This window comes from Myodes glareolus, chromosome 24 (assembly GCF_982192425.1).
Source record: "Myodes glareolus chromosome 24, mMyoGla1.1, whole genome shotgun sequence".
Taxonomy (NCBI): Eukaryota; Metazoa; Chordata; class Mammalia; order Rodentia; family Cricetidae; genus Myodes; species Myodes glareolus.
Window position 1 is genome coordinate 15,887,640 of NC_142049.1, and position 20,350 is coordinate 15,907,989.

General features: G+C 44.9%; 1 protein-coding gene across 1 annotated transcript in view; it reads left to right on the forward strand.

Moving 5' to 3' along the window:
- The first annotated feature begins 10,320 nt into the window (after positions 1 to 10,320).
- Sec11a (SEC11 homolog A, signal peptidase complex subunit) overlaps positions 10,321 to 20,350 on the forward strand; it is a 37,776-nt gene continuing 27,746 nt past the window's right edge. The window contains exon 1 of the mRNA XM_048434948.3: positions 10,321 to 10,670. Coding sequence (XP_048290905.3) covers positions 10,620 to 10,670 — 51 coding nt within the window. The 5' untranslated portion in view covers positions 10,321 to 10,619. The remainder of the gene's footprint in view (positions 10,671 to 20,350) is intronic.

The following is a 20,350-nucleotide window of genomic DNA, read 5'->3' on the forward strand; positions in this document are numbered from 1 at the left end:
TTTGTTTCTTGTTTGTTTGTTTGTTTTTGAGACAGGATTTCTTTGTGTAGCTTTGCAGCCTGTCCTGGCATTAGCTCTGTAGACCAGGCTGGCCTCGAACTCGCAGTGATCTGCCTGACTTTGCCTCCCAAGTGCTGGGATTGTGCAACCACTGCCTGGCAAGCCTGTTTTAGAAAAAAAACTTTCTGAGTTTGAGGCCAGCATGGTCTACATAGTGAGTCCCAGGACAGCCAGAGCTGTTACAACACAAAGAAACCCTGACAAAATAAAATAAAATAAGATAAGATAAAATAAAATGTTTTCCCTTGTGAACCACTGGAGGGTGCAGGTATGGATTAAAGTAGTCACAGACCAGTGAGAAGGAATTTCACCGATGGGGGAAGGAAGAAGGAAAATCTGTGACAACATTTGAGGAGAGGAGAAGAGTGTGGGACATTATTCAGGGCCAGGGGGCTGGGTGGGACTGCAGTGTGACAGACTGGGTACATTTTTCTGATGGTTCTGGGAGCCACAGAAGAGAAAAGCACACCCCAAAGGGGGCAGATTTATAAATTATCACGGTGCAAAGGCAGGAGGAAGGAAGGTGCTTGGGGGATCCCTTAATTTGCCAACTGACTGGTTATGAAGACTTATGAGACTAAGGTAGTAGCCCGAGGGGTCACTACAGTGTCAGAGTGGGTGAAGTATGACAGAGAAGAAAGAAAAAGAAAAGTGATCAGTAAACCCAAGGCTGTGTAACAATGTTGCCTGCCAAATGAAAGGGGGAAGTAAGACATTAACCAGGGAGAATTCCAAAGTCAAGTGAGGCATGTATGTGTGTGTGTGTGTGTGTGTGTGTGTGTGTGTGTATACGCGTGTATGTTTACAGCAGGATTTATAGATGCTGGCCAGTAAAAAGGGCCTAGAAAAGTTAGGAAGGCATGATAGAGTCGTGGATAGCTCCTTTGGGCCAAGATGTTCCATAAGGGTATGTTATCCTCAGAGGAAGAAACTGGGGCACAGAGGAATTAAATCAATTGTTCAGGAGCACTCTGTCAATCAATGGCAAAGTCAAGGGCTGAACCAGGTTGGTTATGTGACTACAGAGGCCCAGGGCTTGCTCACTCCCATTGCTCCAGAGCAGCAGCACGCGTGGGTGAGAGAGGAACTTCTCCCGGCAGTGTGGGGTTGGAAGACACCCCTGTGCTGATGATCTGACTTTATTGTTTAGTCTTCCCTCCCTTTCACACAGGGACTTGCAAAGGCTGTGTGGCTGAAAAGGCCTCACTTTACACAGAAGAGTCCTCAGGTGGCAGATCCAGGCTGACCCTTCGAAAGTCAGACAATGAACTGGGCCTGGCCAAGGAAGTTCCAGGGACAGATTCAGAACTGTGTGGGCCCGTTGATTCCCACCCTCTGTCCAAGTGTTTGCATCATGGGCAATTACTCCCCCTTTAACCCAGGAGAGTGGACGGGAGAAGTTACTGTGCACTGACAAGCTTATGATAATTATGAGAATATTAGAGTTTTCTTTTTTTTTTTCTTATTTTCTTTCTCAGGGTTTCTTCAAGCCCACATTGTCCTCATACTTTTCCTGTAGCCGAGGATAACCTTGAACTTCTGATCCTATGATCCTATGACCTCCACCTCCCAGAAAAGTTTCTGCACCCTGATAAACCTCTCCATCGACACAGCAATTCAAATCAGATCAAATCAAACCGAAATAGAAAAAGCCCAGGTTTAGTAGATAAAACGCTCCTGGGTGATTTTCCAGCCCCCAAGAAAGGAGACAGGAAAAAGAGACTGGAGGGGGGGACCACGTGTCCGTTTCCTTGGAGGCAGTTTAAATACCCTGTGGGAGTGGTCTTGAGCTTCTGTGGGGGAGAGGTCATCCTTTGGCTGGCTTTCTGAGATGTTGCAGGGTTTGGAGAAAGATGGGGGAGGGGCTTGGGGTGGAGCTTCCACCAGAACACTTCCAAGAACTGGAATTTACGGGGGGGGGGGGGGGGGGGGGGAGGAGGACATGACGGGACGGACAGGGATGTTATCACACAAGGCTTTGAGATATATTCCTCACCTACTATTTTCTGTTGACTCCAAAACAGCCACCTACAGAACAGACCTCATCTATTTTACCACACTCTCGTGTGCAGAGAAAACTCAAACCAAACAACATAGGACAAAGAAAACCGCAGTGTCATAGTAAGGTCACAGGCTGGGGCCAGAGAGACAGGAAAACTTGGAACTATGGTGAACGAATTGGGCAAACAGGACTCAAGGTCCAGAACACAAGAGCAGGCGTGGGGGTTGTTGTCATGCCTACATTCAAACCCCAGAGGTCAGAACAGATAGTTGAGACAGTGTCAGGACACAAAAGCATCCAGTAGACCACAAAAGGCCTGAAAAAGCGTAGCTAAACCTAGCTAAACCAAAAGGAAACGACCACCTGACCCAGCTTGAGGTTAATTCCTACACACCCAGCCCACCCACTTCTCAGGAAAATCCCATTTGCTGTGTAGGTTTATGAAATGAGCCACATATATAATTTGAAATCCCTCCCCCTTTGGAAGGTTGGAGGTAGAAAGGTAGGTGGAGCAGGTCAACGATGCAGCCCTTGCTAAGTCCCAAACCTGTGGCAATCATTCTGCCTTGCCTTCTGGGATTACTTACAGCTGTGAGCTACCACACCTGGCTTAGGCTGTAATTTACAATTTTTTTTAGTAGTTTTCCAGTGAGAGAGAGATGGCTGAGCAGGTTAAGGCACTTGCCACTAAGCCTGAGTTCCATTCCTGAGACACACACGGTGGAAAGGGAGAACTGACTCCCACAAGCTGTCCCCTGACCTCCACTCATGCACTGGGGTATGTAGTGTGTGTGTGTGTGTGTGTGTGTGTGTGTGTGTGTGTGTGTGCTATAAACAAACAAACAAATAAATGCAATAAAAATGTTAATAGAAACAATCGCTTAGTAACCCCATTTAAAAGTACAATTAGGTTCAGGTGTGGTGGTGCATGCCTTTGATCCCTCCCAGCACTCGGGAGTCAGAGGCAGGCAGATCTCTGAGTTTGAGGCCGGCCTAGTCCATACAGCGAATTCCAGGATTGCCAGGGCTATACAGAAAAACCCTATCTTAAAAAACAAAACAAGAATATAACTAGTCAAAAAAGAAAAAAAAAAAAGAATACAACTAGTCGCCCCATTGAAAATTACAGACAGGGCCTGGAAAGATGGCTCAGCAGTTAAGAGTATTTACTGCCCTTCCAAAGGACCCTTTGCTATATCCTGGGACTGTAGGTGGTTGGATATGTTTGGGTTATAGGGTAAATATCTCCAAGGAATGTCAGAGGTCACATCATCAACAAGGCAGGGGTCAAAGACAGTTCTAGTTTCATTACTTTTGGTGTGTGTGTTTGTGTGTGTGTGTGTGTGTGTGTGTGTGTCTGTGTATGATTGCTAATGTCCATATCCTTGAATGTGGTTGTATTAAGAGATTCATAGTCAGACTCACCAGGCACATTTTCAGTGATGATTAAAAAAAAAAAAAAAAAAAAAAGCTAATTCCCGTAAGATCTCTAAAGCTATGTAGAGAAACATCAGGAGCCAGCCCTCTGCTGCCAGATCCAGGGCTCAAAAGGAGAGTTGGGATTGTAGAAAAGAACCGGGGGGTGGGGGAGACTGGAGTGGGGGGAGGAGGCCCAAGCCCCAGCTAAATGGAGCAGAAAGGCTGAAGTGTTCCTTATTCTTGGCCTCTATTCTACCCACGGGGCTTCCTCCTTCACAAGGAGGCTCTCCCTCTGAGAACTTACATTCCTTTCTTCAACAGGCAAGCAGCATGGCCAAGCAGGAAGCTCTTGCGTCCCTGACCTGTCCGTCCATCACCACGGGTATACACATGCCAGTCTAGAAGGCTTCGCTTCCTTCTCCCAGCTGCCTATGCAGCTGTCCAGGATTTTTTAGAGAAAGCTCTTCAAAAGTCTTCCAGAGATTTGAGCAACTCCAGTAATCCCTCTGCATAGAAAGTGCCTTTGATTTGTGGGAAGGAACTATCTTGCTGACACCCCATGCTCTAAGAGCTCGCCTTTCTTGTCTCTGGTTTCACGGCCCCTGAGTCAGTAAGCAGAAAGCTCTGTCTCTGGAGACCCCTGGCTTAGCCCTGAGGAGGTTGACTGTCTTCAGAAAATCCCGGATATCCCTATAGGAGACAGTCCTGGAGCACAGGCGTTTCTGGTCTGGTCTTTGTATCATTGTGTTGTGAAATGCCACGGCTTCTTCCTTTCCTGAACTGTAGAGGAACCTAGCCTTTCTTCCTTCACTGAGACGGTCAAGGAGGTACTTCGAGATTACAGTTGTGTGCATATATATGTTTGTATTTTTTAAAGAGTTATTTTGTTTCTCTGTGTGTGTGTGTGTGTGTGTAAGACAGAGAGGGGGAGAGAGCAGGCGTGTGTGTACACACTGTCGTGCACATGTAGATGCCCAAGGAAGCCAGAGGAGAGGGTTGAGTTAACTGGAGCTGGAGTTACAGACCTTTTTGAGTCATCTGATGTGGGTGCCGGGATCTGAACTCCATTCCTCAGGATAGAGCAGCAATGTACTTAACTGCTGGGCCATCCTTCCAGCCCCACATTTCTTCATCGCTGACTTGTCTATTGTGTGTTTGTTCCTGGGATGGGATCCGGGCTCCAAGCGTGTCCAGCAGGGCTCTGTCACTGAACTGCTCATGCACCCGAGCATATAGCGATTTTAGTACAGGTAGGGATTTTTATTGTTTTGTTTTCTCAGAGACCAGGTCTCTGTTTATAACCTTGGCTAACTTGGTACTCTCTGTGTACTGACCTTGATATTAGGTCTTCCCAAGTGTTGGAATTATGGAGTTTAGCCACCAAGCCCCCACCATGAGTTCCCCCTCCCCCGACTCACTCTGCAGACCAGGTTGGACTTGTGAACTCAGAAATCCTCCTGCCTCTGCCTCCCTCTGTGTTGGGATTAAAGGGGTGTACCACCACCGCCTGGCTCCATGAGGTTTTTTTCTTTCTTTGTTTTTGTTTTTTATCCTCACTTTGCACACTAGAAAATGGGGATAAAAAAGAGATAAATGGGCTAGGGTTGGGGTAGAATTCAGGAGGAATTGGATGGAGGCAGTGCAGGTGGATATGATCAATTGTACATATGTATAAAGATTTCAAAAAACAAATAAAAATATACTTTTAAAAAAGACAAGATAACCAAAGGCTCAAGGTAATCTCTGGTTAAAAGCCGAGTGAGAGTTAGATTTGACCTTTAGGCAAGTAGTAGGCTACCTACAAAAGAAAATATCAACATGCCATTATGATTGATAGGGTCCAAAAGCCATGTTTACTGGGGAGGTTGGCATCTCGTCAATGAAGAAAAGAGCATGTTGAGTCCCACATTTGGAAAATGTAATTCTTTGGGCCTTGCACATTTTTGCCCTTGGGTCACTCAAACATCAACATGATTTTTATAGGAGACACCCTATCTGTCACAGAATGTAAAGAGGCCTCCATCAGCTTCCCTGTCTTTCTGAGGCAGGACAGAGAGAGAGAAGGGACAAAGGCAGCCCTGGCTAAAGGCTTCCTCCTGCTGAGAGTGAACAATTCCAGCCCAGCAGGTGAAGGTGATTGGCATGCAAGCCTGGCAAGCTGAGTTTGAACCCAAAACCCACTGAAGGTGGAGAAGTGACTCAGCAAAGCTGTCTTCTGATTCCACATGCTCAACCTGGCATGTGCCTCTCTGCACATCATACGAAGGCACACACACATACACACGATGTTTAAAGACCTGAAATAATATTTCAGCACAATTAAAAGAATTTGCTGTGAAGATTGCCTATAGAGAGACTATTCCTTTCACACAGAAATAGTCCAAATAAGAATGTTAAAACAGCAATGAACCATGCTTACAGCTTGAGCACACGTGACCTTCATGTGTGGACCTTATTCCTTTACTAACTGTAAGCCTGTAAATTATGTACATAGTAAAAATGTCTCTTAACACCTTTGTGACCAATGGCTTTACCTTATAGATATAATCCTGTCTAATACACCTCAGGGAAGAGAGAGAAGCAAAAAGTGTGTGTGTGTGTGTGTGTGTGTGAGAGAGAGAGAGAGAGAGAGAGAGAGAGAGAGAGAGAAACCCTTTGAACAATGTAACTTCAGAAGCCACCAACATTATCAACATTATATGTATGCTGACTGTTAGGACACCTCAGTGCTGCTCTCTCACGAGAAGCCCATGCCCACAGCTGGGTGTGTGCTGGTCTTTTCCTAAGCAGCCATTAGTACTTAAGTTTAACTCTATAAAGGGCTAGAAAGATGCCCAGTACCTGCTGCTTAAACATGAAGATTGGGGTTCAGGTCCCCAGAACCCGTGTGAAAAGCTAAGGATGTCTTGGAAGACAGATGGATCAATGGATAAAGTCCTTGCCACACAAGCTGGAGGACCAGAGTTCAGACCCAGTGCCCATACAAAGAGTTGGATGTGGTGAGGCTACCTGCTTTCCCGGGGCTGGGGAGACACAGACGGGAGGAGGGTCCCTGTGGAGACACAGATGGGAGGAGGGTCCCTGTGGTCCATGGGGAGGGGATCTAGCCAATCAGTGAGCTCCATCTTCATTCAGCAAGAGAAACATGCCTGAAAAATAAGTTGGAGAAGTTATAGAGGAAGACGTCTGATATGGTCTCCAGGCTCTACTTGCACCCAATCCCACCCCCGCCATGAACATACACGTGTAGACAAGAGGCTTCTGGAGAGGCTTAACTCAAAGGAAGCCCCGCTGTAAATGTGGGCAGCCCCAGCCTGTGGGTTGGGGTCCTGCACAGAACAAAGGAGGGAACCCAGCAGAGTCCCAAGATTCCTCTCTTTCTCTCTGCTTCCTGCCTGTGGATGAAACCTGACCATCTGAAGCGGCTGCTGTGACAGTCTGTGTTGCTGGGCAAATTTAGCAGAGTCACTGTATGGGGAGGGGTGTACTAGAGTGAATAGCTGTATTTTACAAGTACTTTGACCTTGAAGAATCCTTGTGGGAAACAGTGACTGTTTCCTGTGATGTGTAGAATTGTTTTGCTGAAGGGACTTGTAGCCATCCCATGACTGGTCACAAGACACCTCAGGCACACCTGAGGCTCTTGCATTATCGTGTATTGCAAATGTTACATAATAAAGGACTAGAGTCATGGGGCACATGATGCTCTTTTTTAATAGTACGTGTAAATTAGATTAGAGACCTTGGGCATGAGGAAATACTTTGTGTAACTTTCTTTTTCTTTCTTTCTTTCTTTCTTTTTTTTTTTTTTGTTTTGTTTTGTTTTGTTTTCAAGACCAGGTTTCTCTGTGGTTTTGGAGCCTGTCCTGGAACTAGCTCTTGTAGACCAGGCTGGCCTTGAACTCACAGAGATCCGCCTGCCTCTGCCTCCCAAGTACTGGGATTAAAGGTGTGTAATACGACAGAGAGAGAGAGAGAGAGAGAGAGAGAGAGAGAGAGAAAGGTAATAGGTAGATAATCTATGAGTTCAGGGTCAGTCTGAGCTATACATAGAGAGCTCCAGGTTAGCCAGAGAAACAATGAGACCAGTCTCAAAAGGAAAACAAAACACAAAGCAAACAGAAAAATTAAAAATACGGCACTCAATATCCTTATTTAAGTAAGTTTCATGTAACTTGTTTAAGGTCTTACCCATTTTTTTTGTCAGTTGATAATACAATGTAACAATGAAATTGCAAGTTTAACATCTAATACCTATGAAACCACATATCATATTAACTACATTGTTTAAAAATTACTGCAGTGACTCTGTGTGAGTGCATGTGAGGCTTGGTGCATGTGTGGAGGTCAAAGGGCAGCTCTGAGGAGTCAGTTCTCTTCCTCCATCACGTGAATCCTGGGTGTTGAATTCAGGTAGTGAGCCTTGGCAACAGCTCCAAACATCAACTACATTCTCTTTTTTGAATATTTACTGATATTCTATAGCACCAATATAATATGAAGAAAGGAGAAATACTTTGGCCAGTTGTGGTGGCCTGTGATCCCAGCACTCAAGAAGCTGTAGTTGGAGGCCTCCTGTGAATTTGAGGCCAGTCTGGTCTACAGAACACATTCCCAGACAGCCAGGGCCAAAAACAAAACAAAACAAAAACAAAACAAAAGAGGCACTCACTATCAGTCCTGGCAACAATCTAAGTGGTTCATGTGTACATGCGTGCTCTTGTGTGTGCAGGCGTGTGTGTGTGTGTGTGTGTGTGTGTGTGTTTGCATGCCCGTGGAGGCCAGAGGATAACCTCAGGGGCTGTTGCTCAGGTGCCGTTCACTTGTTTAAAGAATGAGAAGTTTATTTTTACTATTTTTTAATAAATAATTTTTAATATTTATTTATTTATTATGTATGCAGTGTTCTGCCTGTAGGCCAGAAGAGGGCGCCAGATCTCATTACAGATGGTTGTGAGCTACCATGTAGTTGCTGGAAATTGAACTCAGGACCTCTGGAAGAGCAGCCAGTGCTCTTAACCTTAGAGCCATCTCTCCAGCCCTATTTTTACTGTTTTAACTTCATGTTTATCTCTGTATGTTATGTGCATCTGTGTATGTGTCTGTCCCTGTGAGTGCAGACACCCACAGAGTCCAGAAGAGGATGTCAGAGCCTTGGGAGCTGGAGTTACAGGTGATAGAGAGCTACTTGACGTGGGTGCCAAGAACTGAACTCAGGTCCTGGGAAGAGCAGTCAGTGCTCTTAAGCCCTGAGCCATCTTCCCAGACCCCCTCACCTTTTTTGAGATTAAGGTCACTCCTACTGACTTGGAACTTGTCAAGCAGGCTACATTGACTGGCCAGTGAGCACCAGGCCCTTTTTTTTTTTTTTTTTTTGAGATAGTAATCTTTCTATTATGATGCCCCTAGCTGTCCTGGAATTCATTATGTAGACCAGGATGACCTCAAACTCACAGATCTCCACCTGCCCGCCCCCCCATTCATTTTTAACGTTTCCCAACTAAATAGCTTATTCACTGTTTTGGACCTAAAGGATTTTGAGCTCATCTTGAGGTTCTTCAAGGCACATAAGAAATGGACAATGAGGACTGGAGAGATGGCTCAGCGATTAAGAGCACTGGTTGCTCTTCCAGAGGTCCTGAGTTCAATTCCAGCAACCACATGGTGGCTCACAACCATCCATGATGACATCTGGCTCCCTCTTCTGGCCTACAATCATACATGCAGACAGGACACTACATTAAAAAAAAGAAATGGACAAAAGCTCATACCCACTTAATTTGATTTTAGGTTGAATGTAACATTGATAACTTATGTAAAGGATTCTATGAGCCAGAATTTAGATTGAGGCCATAACTAACATTTATTAATGGGTAAGTCATTCTAGTACGCATACTGTTATGGAAGTTGGGGTACCTGCTCTAGTGCGGTTTCTATGTATTTCCTTTTTTGGTTTTTCGAGACGGGTTTTTTCTGTAACTTTGGAGATCAGGCTGGCCTCGAACTCAGAGATCCACCTGCCTCTACCTCCCAAATGCTGGGATTAAAGTGTGTACCACCACCACCTGGCCTATATTTTTTTTTTCATAGACCTTTCTAACTTGGAGTTATCAAAAAGTTCACTTCATCTCAGTAAATATGCGGTTTCAAATAGTAGTTGGAGATATTCTCTCCCTCTACCCCCCTCTCTTTCTCCCTTTCTTTAAATTCAAGTACTGATAGGTGCTCAACCACTACTTGGAATTTAGGATGAACAAGACACCAACGGGCTCTTTTTCATTCTCATGCCTGCTATATTGTGATATAATTCAAATACTGTACAATTCACCAGATGTGTACAATCCAGTGGTTTTAGCGTATCCACAGAATCCTACAATGGTCACCCTTCAAAAGAAACGCCATGGCAATAATGTTACTCCTTATCCCCACCCTCGTGAAAACTTGAGGGTCAAACAAACTGTTCCATCCAGGTATCAGAAGATGAAGCAAATTACTGTATGGAAGGGTCAAGATTGAGGAGGTTCTTCCTGGCCACCTGCACTCTCTCTGTCTCTCTCTGTCTCTGTCTCTGTCTCGTGTCCCTCGAGTGTATGTGTGTCTGTGTGTGTGCATACGAGACTTTAAAGATCGCACAGCTTCCGGTAGCGTGCCCCAGCACGCTCACCCTGAGAACAAACAGGCAGGCAACACGTCCCGGGCCACACCCAGGACCCGGCAGTACGCAGGAAGCCGGCTGGCCTCGCGGTGGAGCAGCCGCGGCTGCCGATTGGCCAGGCGTACGCAACGGCCCGCCTTCCGCAGGCTGCGGGCCTATCTAACCCAGGGTCATCGCCTCCACGAGCAGCCTCGGGCTGAGCACGGAAAGCGGGCTTTGGCGGGTTCCCGGCCGCCGAAGGTCAGCTAGAGAGATCATCCCGTGGCAAGGCCAGGCCCTCGGGTCGTTCTCAGGGCTCGCGAGTCTTTCTTTGTCCGGTATTTGCAGCGAAGGGGCGGGGTTTCTTTTGCTCCCGCCCCGGAAGCGGAAGTGCAGGCGTCTGGGGGTCCTGTCCACTGTGAGTCCGGCCCGTGTGGCAGGGGTTCCTCTCTGTGATTCTGCCGCTTCTTCTTGGCTGCCGGTTGTCGCGTTCTCCATCTCACCATGCTGTCTTTAGATTTCCTAGATGATGTGCGGCGGATGAACAAGAGACAGGTGAGACTGGCCGCTGTCTTTCCCGGGTTCCTCTGGTCCATTTGCCGTTGCGGGGGCTCTGCGGACCTCTGGGCCGGGTTTGAGGGCCTGCGTGGGTCGGTCGCGTGCATGGATCATTCCTTTCTGTGCAGTCTGTAGCCAAGGCCTCTTTGACCCCATTCATAGCACCAGATTCAGGCGACTGAGAGGGAAGGTGCGCCTTCGCCATCCCTCCCTCGCCAGAAGACGGGGGAAGTAAGTGGAAAAATGTCTATGGGATTTGGGGTTGCTTATGGTTTTGGACACTGTAAGGCGACAGACTTAATCGTTTCTGGTGGAGCTCTGGGGAGGGCCATTGCAGGTCCCACAAAAGCGTCTGTTGCTCTAAGTTCATAGTTACCCCTTCCAGTCCAGCTGGACCTCAGTGGACTTCATCCACTTTAGCCTGGGTCTCTGAGCTCGGAGTTGAAGCGATTCTACCACTAATGTGTCAGTTCCCTTAGCAGGAAGGTGACAGCCCTCTGAATCTTTGATGACAATGAGAGCGGCACAGAAATCTGAAACTAAGGTCTCCTGGTTTTATCCTTAAACCTTACTCTAGCTTGATCTTCTAGCGCATGTGCTAAAAGGCACTGAGAACACGGTCGTTTCAAAAGTTTTCGCCCTTTTGTCTTCTGACCCAGGTGTGTGTCAGGGGATTACTTTTGTTAGCCATTGGCCTTTCCTTGCACATGTCCATCACAGGCTCTGACAGAGCTGCACCCCGAGTCTTGAAAGACCTTATTTGTATTACTTCGTTTATTTTGAGACACAGTCTTGATATGGAGCTCAGGCTAGATATATGTCCCCACATGGCCTTACTGACTAGAGTGACTGTCTACCTATCTGTCTATTGTAGCAAAGTCTCTATATGTAGCTCTTGTTGCCTGGAACTCACTCTGTAGCCTAGGCTGGCCTTGAATTTGGAATCCTGCCTTTGCATCTTGAGTGCTGCACTATGATGTCAGGCCAAATAACATCTTTTTCCCCTTCAAATATAGTCCTGAGTGTCGTGCCTAGGGCTTTTTGCAAGTGCTGTCTAGGAAATCGATCTATCATTGAGCTATAGCCCCATCTGGAATTTTTTTTTTTTTCTTCGGCGAGATAGGGTCTCACTGTGCAGACCAAGCTGTCTTGGAATCCAGAGATCCATCTGCCTCTGCCTCCCAAGTACTGGGGTTGAAGGCATATGCCACCATGCCTGACTGAGTGATCGAGCTCCCACCCACCTTATTCCATTTCCAGAAGAATAATTTTGTGTGTGTGTGTGTTGCTGGGTGTCATACCCAGGACCTTTCAGGTTCCTTTTCCTTTCCATTCATCCTTCCTTCCTTCCATTTATTTTTATTTTATTTATTTTTTCCATGATATTTATTGAGCTCTATATTTTTCTCTGCTCCCCTCCCTGCCTCTCCCCTCCCCCTTTCAACCCTCCCCTAAGGTCCCCATGCTCCCAATTTACTCAGGAGATCTTGTCTTTTTCTACTTTCTACTTCCCATGTAGATTAGATCTATGTAAGTCTCTCTTAGTGTCCTCATTGTTATCTAAGTTCTCTGGGGTTGTGGTTTGTAGGCTAGCTTTCTTTGCTTTATGTTTAAAAACCACCTATGAGTGAGTACATGTGATAATTGTCTTTCTGTGTCTGGGTTACCTCACTCAAAATAATGTTTTCTAGCTCCATCCATTTTCCTGCAAAATTCAAGCTGTCGTTATTTTTTTCTGCTGTGTAGTACTCCATTGTGTAAATGTACCACTTTTTTTATCCATTCTTTGGTCGAGGGGCATTTAGGTTGTTTCCAGGTCCTGACTATGACAAACAAAGCTGCTATGAACATAGTTGAGCACGTGTTCTTGTGGCACGATTGAGCATCCTTTGGATATATATCTAAAAGTGGTATTATTGGGTCTTGAGGAAGGTTGTTTCCTAATTTTCTGAGAAATCGCTACACTGACATCCAAAGGGGTTGTACCAGCTTGCATTCCCACCAGCAATGCAGAAGTGTTCCCTTTTCCTCACAACCTCTCCAGCAAAAGTTGTCATCAGTGTTTTTGATCTTGGCCATTCTTACAGGTACAAGATGGAATCTCAGAGTTGTTTTTGATTTGCATTTCTCTGATGACTAAAGATGTTGAACATTTCCTTAAGTGTCTTTCAGCCATTTTAGATTCCTCTGTTGAGTGAGAGTTCTCTGTTTAGGTCTGTACTCCATTTTTTTTTTAGATTGGATTATGTGTTCTTTTGGTGTCCAATTTCTTGAGTTCTTTGTATATTTTGGAGATCAAGCCTCTGTCTGATGTGGGGTTAGTGAAGATCTTTTCCCATTCTGTGGACTGTTGTTTTGTCTTATTAACCGTGTTCTTTGCTTTACAGAAGCTTTTCGGTTTCAGGAGGTCCCATTTATTAATTTTTTCTCTCAGTGTCGGTGCTGCTGGAGTTATATTTAGGAAGTGGTTCCCTGTGCCAATGAGTTCAAGTGTACTTCCCACTTTCTCTTCTATAAGGTTCAGTGTGGCTGGCTTTATGTTGAGGTGTTTTTGTTTTTTTTTTCTTCTTCTTCTTTTTTTTTTAATATTTTTTATGGTTTATTTAACTTTATTTTATGTCCATTGGTGTGAAGGTGTCAGACCCCCTGCAACTGGATTTTCAGACAGTTGTGGGCTGCCATGTGGGTGCTGGGAATTGAACCCGGGTCCTCTGGAAGAGCAGTCAGTACTCTTAACCACTGAGCCATCTCTCCAACCCCGGTGTTTTTGTTTTTTGAGACAGGGTTTTTCTGTGTAATCCTGGCTGTCCTTGAATTCTGAGAGATTTACCTGTCTCTGCTTCCCAAGTGCTGGGATTTGATGGGATTAAAGGTGTGTGCCACCACTGCTGGACTTGGCTTTTCGGGTTCTAACCATGTGCTCTACCAATAAACTACATCTGGAACCCTTGTTTTTAAATTTTTACTTTAAAAAAGATCTTATTTAGCTTTATGTGTATGAGTATTTGCCTATACATATGTATGTGCTCCATGTATGTGTCTGGTGCCAGTTAAGTCTAAAAGAAGGCATTGGATCCTTTGGATTTAATAATTGTGAGTTGCTATGTGGATGCTGGAAACCAAACCTAGGTCCTCTGCAAGAGCAGCAAGTGCTCTCAACTGCTGAGCTATTTCTCTAGCCCCTTACCTACTCCTGTTTTTTTTTATTATTATGTATACAACATTCCTTCCATGTACACCTGCACACCAGATCTCATTACAGATGGCTGTGAGCCACCATGTGGTTGCTGGGAATTGAACTCAGGACCTTTGGAACAGCAGTCAGTGCTCTTAACTGCTTAGCCATCTCGCCAGCCCCTTACTCCTGTTTATTTATTATTATTTAGTGTGTTTGACATATGTGTGTGTGAATGTGTGTGTGCAGAGGACAACTTTTGGGAGGTGGTTCTCTCCTACCCCCTTGTTGAGGCAGAGTCTCTCTTGTTTCTGTCTTGTTATGTATTCCCGGGTAGCTGTCCATGAGCTTACAAGCTAAGTGGTCTAGCTGGTGCCCCTCCTTCCTTTTTAAATTTGTATTCATTTTGTGTGTGCATGTGTATATATGGGTGTGAGTGTGCCATGACACACATGAAAGTTAGTCTCTGAGTTGCCAGAATCAGTTCTTTCTGCCATGTGGGTCCCAGGAATTGAACTCAGGTCATCAGACTTGTCAGCAAGCATCTTTACCAATTGAGCTATGCTGTTGCTTGCCCCTGGTTTTTTGAAAGACAGCCTTGCCTTGAACCAAGTAAGTTAACACACATCTGTAATCCCAGCATTCGGAAAGCTGAGCCAGCCTGTGTAACAAAATTGAAGGCTAGCATGTATTTAAAAGCAAAATCTTGTCCTCCAAAGAGAAAACAAAAACAACAACAACAGAAAACCCCAAAAAACCAAAAACCACCAAACAAAATTCCTAAAACTGAACTTTATGTTGGTATACACCTGTAATCCCAATATTGTGGAGGTGAGGGTGAGGTCAAGAATTCAAGGGATAGTGGATGACTTCAGGGAGTTGGTTCTTTTCTTCCATCCTGTGGTCCTGGAGATCAAACTTAGGTTGTCAGGTTTGGTGTCAAGCACCTTAATTCACTGAACCATCTCTTCACACACACCATCACCTTTTAACTAAGGCTTTTCTTAGTGCATGAAGCCTCGATCAGTAGAGTTTACCTATTTCTGGGATAGAAATCCTCCTAAAAGGGTTAATATTATGCCATTAAGGAAGGGGAAATAAGAAAAGACAATTATACACAGCTATAATTTCTATTTTGTAGACAAAATAGAAAAAGCAACCTCAACAGCATAGGTAATAGTAAGTTAATAAAATAGAACGTGATAAATTTAGGACATTGCTTTATCTGTTATTAATATAATAGACTAACTTTTTGATTAAAAAAGTTAATTCCTTTACTTTGATTTAAAAAGTTAAAAGTTGATTCCTGGGCCTCAGGCATGCTAATCACATACCTCACCTGATTTACACCCCTTGCCCTAGAATGAATTTTTTGTTATTCTTTCATTTATTTTATGTCATTCTCTATTTATTTTAGTGTGTGTACACGTGCAGGTGTGCTCATCTATGCATGTGTATATGGGGCTCACATGGGTGTCTGCCTCTGTCCCTCTCTGTCTTCTTTTAAGATTTTAATAACTTTATCCGCCCAACTTTTGAAACAGAGTAATTATCTGAGCTGCTACCCCCTCAGTTACATATTTCTGTGTTAAGATACAATAGCAAGCTTTGTATGGATCTATAATCATCTATATGGAATCACTCGGGTAGAAAGGCTTTTAAAATTATGGCCCTATTTTGTTTTTGTTTTTTGACACAGGGTTTCTTTGTATAGTCTTGCCTGTCCTGGAACTTACTTTGTAGGACAAGCTGGCCTAGAACTCACAGAGATTTATCTGTCTCTGTGTCCCTAGTGCTGGGATTAGAGGTCTACGTCACTTCTGCCTGGCAAATTATGGTCCTTTTTTATATTTTATGTTTTTATCTGATGTAGAATTGCATCACTTCCCCCTTCCATTTCCTTCTTCCAGCCCCTTTCAGCTACCTTTCTGCAAACTCTTCACATTTCCCTCACGTTTAAATTAATAGCTTTTTTTTTATTGTCCTTACATACATGTGTATGTGTATAAACACAGCCTGTTGAGTCTGTTGGTGGTGGTGTGTGTATGGTTTTAAGGCTGACCATTCTGCTTTGGACAACCAGTAAGAGGGCTGATCCCTGGGAGAGGGCAGTTCTTCTCCTCCCAGCAGTTCTTTGTCTAAGGGTGGTGCCTTCAAACTTCCCTGCTCCCACCTTAGCATGGCCATCGTTCTGGTCTTGGTCATGGAGCTATTTCTAGGAGAGTGTTTCACAGCAAACTTGCCAGTATTCTGGCTCCTACAGTCACAGGTGGACCCCACAGACATGCTGGCTGTGACCTCAGTGATAGGAGCTGACACAGGTGGACCCCACAGACATGCTGGCCATATAGTTGAACTGAAATGACTAACTCTAAGTTCGGTGAGAGATGCTCAAAAATTAAGACTGAGAGCAATTGAAGAAGATTCCAATGTTGACCTCTGTCCTCCTCACATGCTCACATGGGTGACTGTGTCTGCACACCTGCATATACCACACAGAATCACACTTCTGCAGCATAGAACAAAGTTAAAACAGTACTAAACTCTGTTAAACCCTCTCATGCACCTCTCTTTGCATCTTTCAATTCATGGCCCCCTTTTCTTGACTTGTTATACATACAAGCAAGAGTGTGTATTAGGTGGATCTCTGTGAGCTCAAGGCCAGCCTGGTTTAGCCAGAGCTAGTTCCAGGACAGCCAGGACTACACAGAAAAACCTTGTCACAAAAAAACCAAAAAAAAAAAAAAAACCCGAGAGAGAGAGAGAGAGGAAAGGAAAAAAGAATGCATCAGTGGGTAGAAAGCGCAGCTCAAAACAGAATTGTGCTTGTGATTACTTGTGATGTGCCAGGGACTACAACAGGGCTTCCACAGTGGCACTTAGCAGTCAGAGTGCTGACGCCACCCTCTCCCTGCTAATGAGGATTGTATTTCCCTATTCCTCTGCAAATATCAAATTTATTTTTTAAATTTCATCTGTAGTTAAAAAAAAAAAGTAACAAGTATCTGGCATGGTGGTGCACACCTTTAAACCCAGCGCCATCAAAGACAGGTGAATCTCTGAGTTCAAGGCCAGCCTGGTCTACAGAGTGAGTTCCAGGATAGCCAGGACTGTTACACAGAGAACAGTAACAGGTAACACCCTGTGTGTGTTCCTAAATACAAATGGATTCTCAGTCCATATAATGTTACTTGTATGTGTATGTTTTCAGGGCTGGCCATTTGGTATTACATAACCAGCTGGTGTGCTCCTTTGCTGGGGAAGATTATTTCTTGCACTGTCAGTGTTCCTTAGTTGCCTGTAGTTCTTTGTCTAGGCTTGAGGCCTCATAAGCTTTGCCCCTTTTGCATTAGCCTCTGCACTGTTCAGGTCATTCTTAGGTAACTGGACCAGTGAGACTTCATAGGTGTAGCTTCTGACACAAATCTCGCAGCAGACTCCCTGGTCTTCTGGTTCTTCTCTTCTCTCTCTCTTCTTTCACAGTGCTCACGGAGCCCTAGGTGAAGAAGTTGTGTTGTAGATGTATCCGTTGGAACTGGTCTCTACCCCTCTGCATTTTGATAGATTGTAGTTTTCTTTAATGGTCCCTATCTTCTGCAAAGAGAAGTGAGGGGTGCAGACTACACTTCCCTGTGGGTATAAGGACAAGTATTTAGATTATAGTTAGGGATTAGGCCAGTTTAATAAAGAGGTGGTTATAAGTTCATCCAGATCCATGACTTCACTAGCTCTGGGTAGTTGACTGGGTTTCCAGTGCCTGTTGTGATTTCTCTTGTTGATCTGGTTACCAGTCCGATCAGAACTGTATCCACTAAGGCACATGTGTCTCTACTCTACCCTTAGGGCTATTGTACCATGATGGTCATTGTTGTGATTTATAGCTATTGTAACTGGGTAGAACTGTTGGTTCCTTTCATCCTTTGGAAACTTAGATGGTACATTTTGGTACCATGAAAGTTAGTCCTCAGGCAGGAGGATTTCAGGTCAGACCCAGCTCTTGGTCTCTGGGCTCTGTCCAAAGTGCATGGTGTCTTCAGCAGTAGGGATTTACCTTCTTTCTCTGGGATTACCACCACCACACACACCTTTTAAAGACAAATTTTCATTAAAAAGTAGTCTGAGAACTTTTTTGTTTCGTTTTTTTGAGACAGGGTTTCTCTGTAGCCCTGGCTGTCCTGGAACTTGCTCTGTAGCCCAGGCTGACCTTGAATTTACAGAGATCTGCCTGTCTCTGCCTTCCAAGTGCTGGGATTAAAGGTGTGCGGCATCACCACTTGGGCTGTTTGAAAACTTAGACTATTCATCAAACTTGATGGGGTTTTTATAGAGTGTTCATAAATTTGAGAGTTCTCTATATGTCTCTCTGAGACAGGGTCTCACCTTGTAGCTCAGACTGGCTTGGAATTCCCCATGTAGAACAGGCTTGGTGATTCTTGGTGACTCTCCTGCCTCCCTTTCCCAAAGGCCAGGATTATAGACATGAACCCCATGCTTGACCTTGTTTGAGATTTCTTAGTGACTCAGGGACATTGGCCAGGATGTGACTTGATCCGTGTCTGAGCCCTGATAGCATCAGTCTGACTCATCAGAGTTGCTTAACTCCCCACAAGGCCATCTTCTCTCTTAGGACTTCTTAAAAATTGATTTTGTGTTATGTGTATGAGTGTTTTGCCTGAATGAGTATATGAGCATTGTGTTGTTGTCTTTTGGATCCCTTGAAATTGTTTTTTGTTTGTTTTGTTTTGTTTTGTTTTAGAGATAGGCTTTCATGGGGCCCAGACTGGTTACAAACTCTGTGTAGCTGAGGCTGGCCTTAGGTTCCTGATCCTCCTGCCTCTATCTCTCAAGTGCTGCTTGCTCCATTTGCACTGAGGCTGCTCTTCTTTGGGTTTTAATTATCTGTCTGTTTCTACCTAAGACAGGATGTCTCTCCTTGGTCTTGGCTGGCCTTGAACTCACAGAGATCTGCCTCTTGAACATTGCTATTAAAGGAGAGTGCCACCATGACTGACAGGTTGTAAGGGCCTTAAGACTTCATCAAAATCTTTTATTGTGTGCAGTGTAGGATTATCCAACTCTTTTTGTTGTTGTTGTTGTTTTTCTTTTTTGTTTTTCTTTTCTCTCTGTGTAGCCCTGGCTGTCCAGGAACTCGTTCTGTAGACCAGGCTGGCCTCAAACTCCCTGCCTCTGCCTTCCAAGTGCAGGGAGTAAAGGTGTGAGCCATCACCATCCGGACACAGCTGGGATTCTTAAGCATCCAGAAATCACTGTCTGTCATTTTAAACTGGGAAATCTAGAGCACAGCACTTATAAAGCCTACAGGCTTCTTTTACTACTGTTCTTCAATATTTTCCATCTTTTCACCGTTCTCTCTCCCATAAGCAGATGTGAATATGGAGGAAGAGCAGTGTGGGTCTTCCTCAGTAGGGTTGTGTTCTGACTTCAGGGAGAACAGAGGCCAAACACAGGGTTTTACAGAGACGGAATCCGCCTGGAAACAGTCTTCAGCAGGTTTCATTCCTGTTGCTGTGATAGAATGCCCTGACTGAAAGGCCTTGCGGGAGAGGAAAGCCTTTATTTGCCTATAGTTCCAGGTTACTGCTCGTCATTGAGGGGAAGTTAAGGCAAGAACTGAAGCAGCTAATCACACCACACCCACAGTCAAGAGCAGAGAGAATCAAACGTACCCATGCTGCCTGCTTTCTCACTCTGAGCCAGCCCCCTCTACTCTTCTACAGCCCCGGATCCTGTGCCCAGGGAATGGTGCTGCCCCTAGTGGTTTCCGCCAACTAACAAGACAGTCCTCACAGACACTCCCACATGACAATTTGGTCTATGTAGCCCTACAGTTGAGACTCCCTTTTGGGGTGACTTCGGGTGTGGCAAGTTGACAGGCAAAGCTAATCATCACACATATGTTATACAGTATGGTTGGTGAAAAGTTATTAATAACAAACATTACATGAAAGATTTATTATAGAGATACCTTTCATATTGCGGGAGAAGCTACGTACTTGAGAGTCTAACAGAAGTTAGAGAATAGAATTGTCATTACTGGGCTCAGTGACCACACCTGTAATCATTACTCTGCAGTAGGAGGATGACCATGTTCAAGGCCAACCCGGGCTTCATATGAGACTCTCTCAGGAGAAAGTTGTCACCACCCAACTCCTCTGAACCTCTCTGGTATGTGTAGGTGGGTAAGTCCACACTTCCCATGGACCTGAATCTGCGTGTGGCTGCTGGAGTAGGGCCCCAGAGGAGAGCAGCTGAGACCCATGGACGGCTATTGCTTTAATCTGCTAGCCAGAAGTAGACCTAGAGCTGCAGAAAGCAAGGGCAGACTGGATTCTGGCAGTATCCTCACTCACTATGACCACTGCGACCTTCAGACACGATCACAGCTTCCCTTCACCTTCCAGAACTTTGGCTGACTGCCCTCATTGGGCAGATTAACTCAGAACCATGCAGCAAAGGGGACGTAGGGGTACTGTGTTGATTT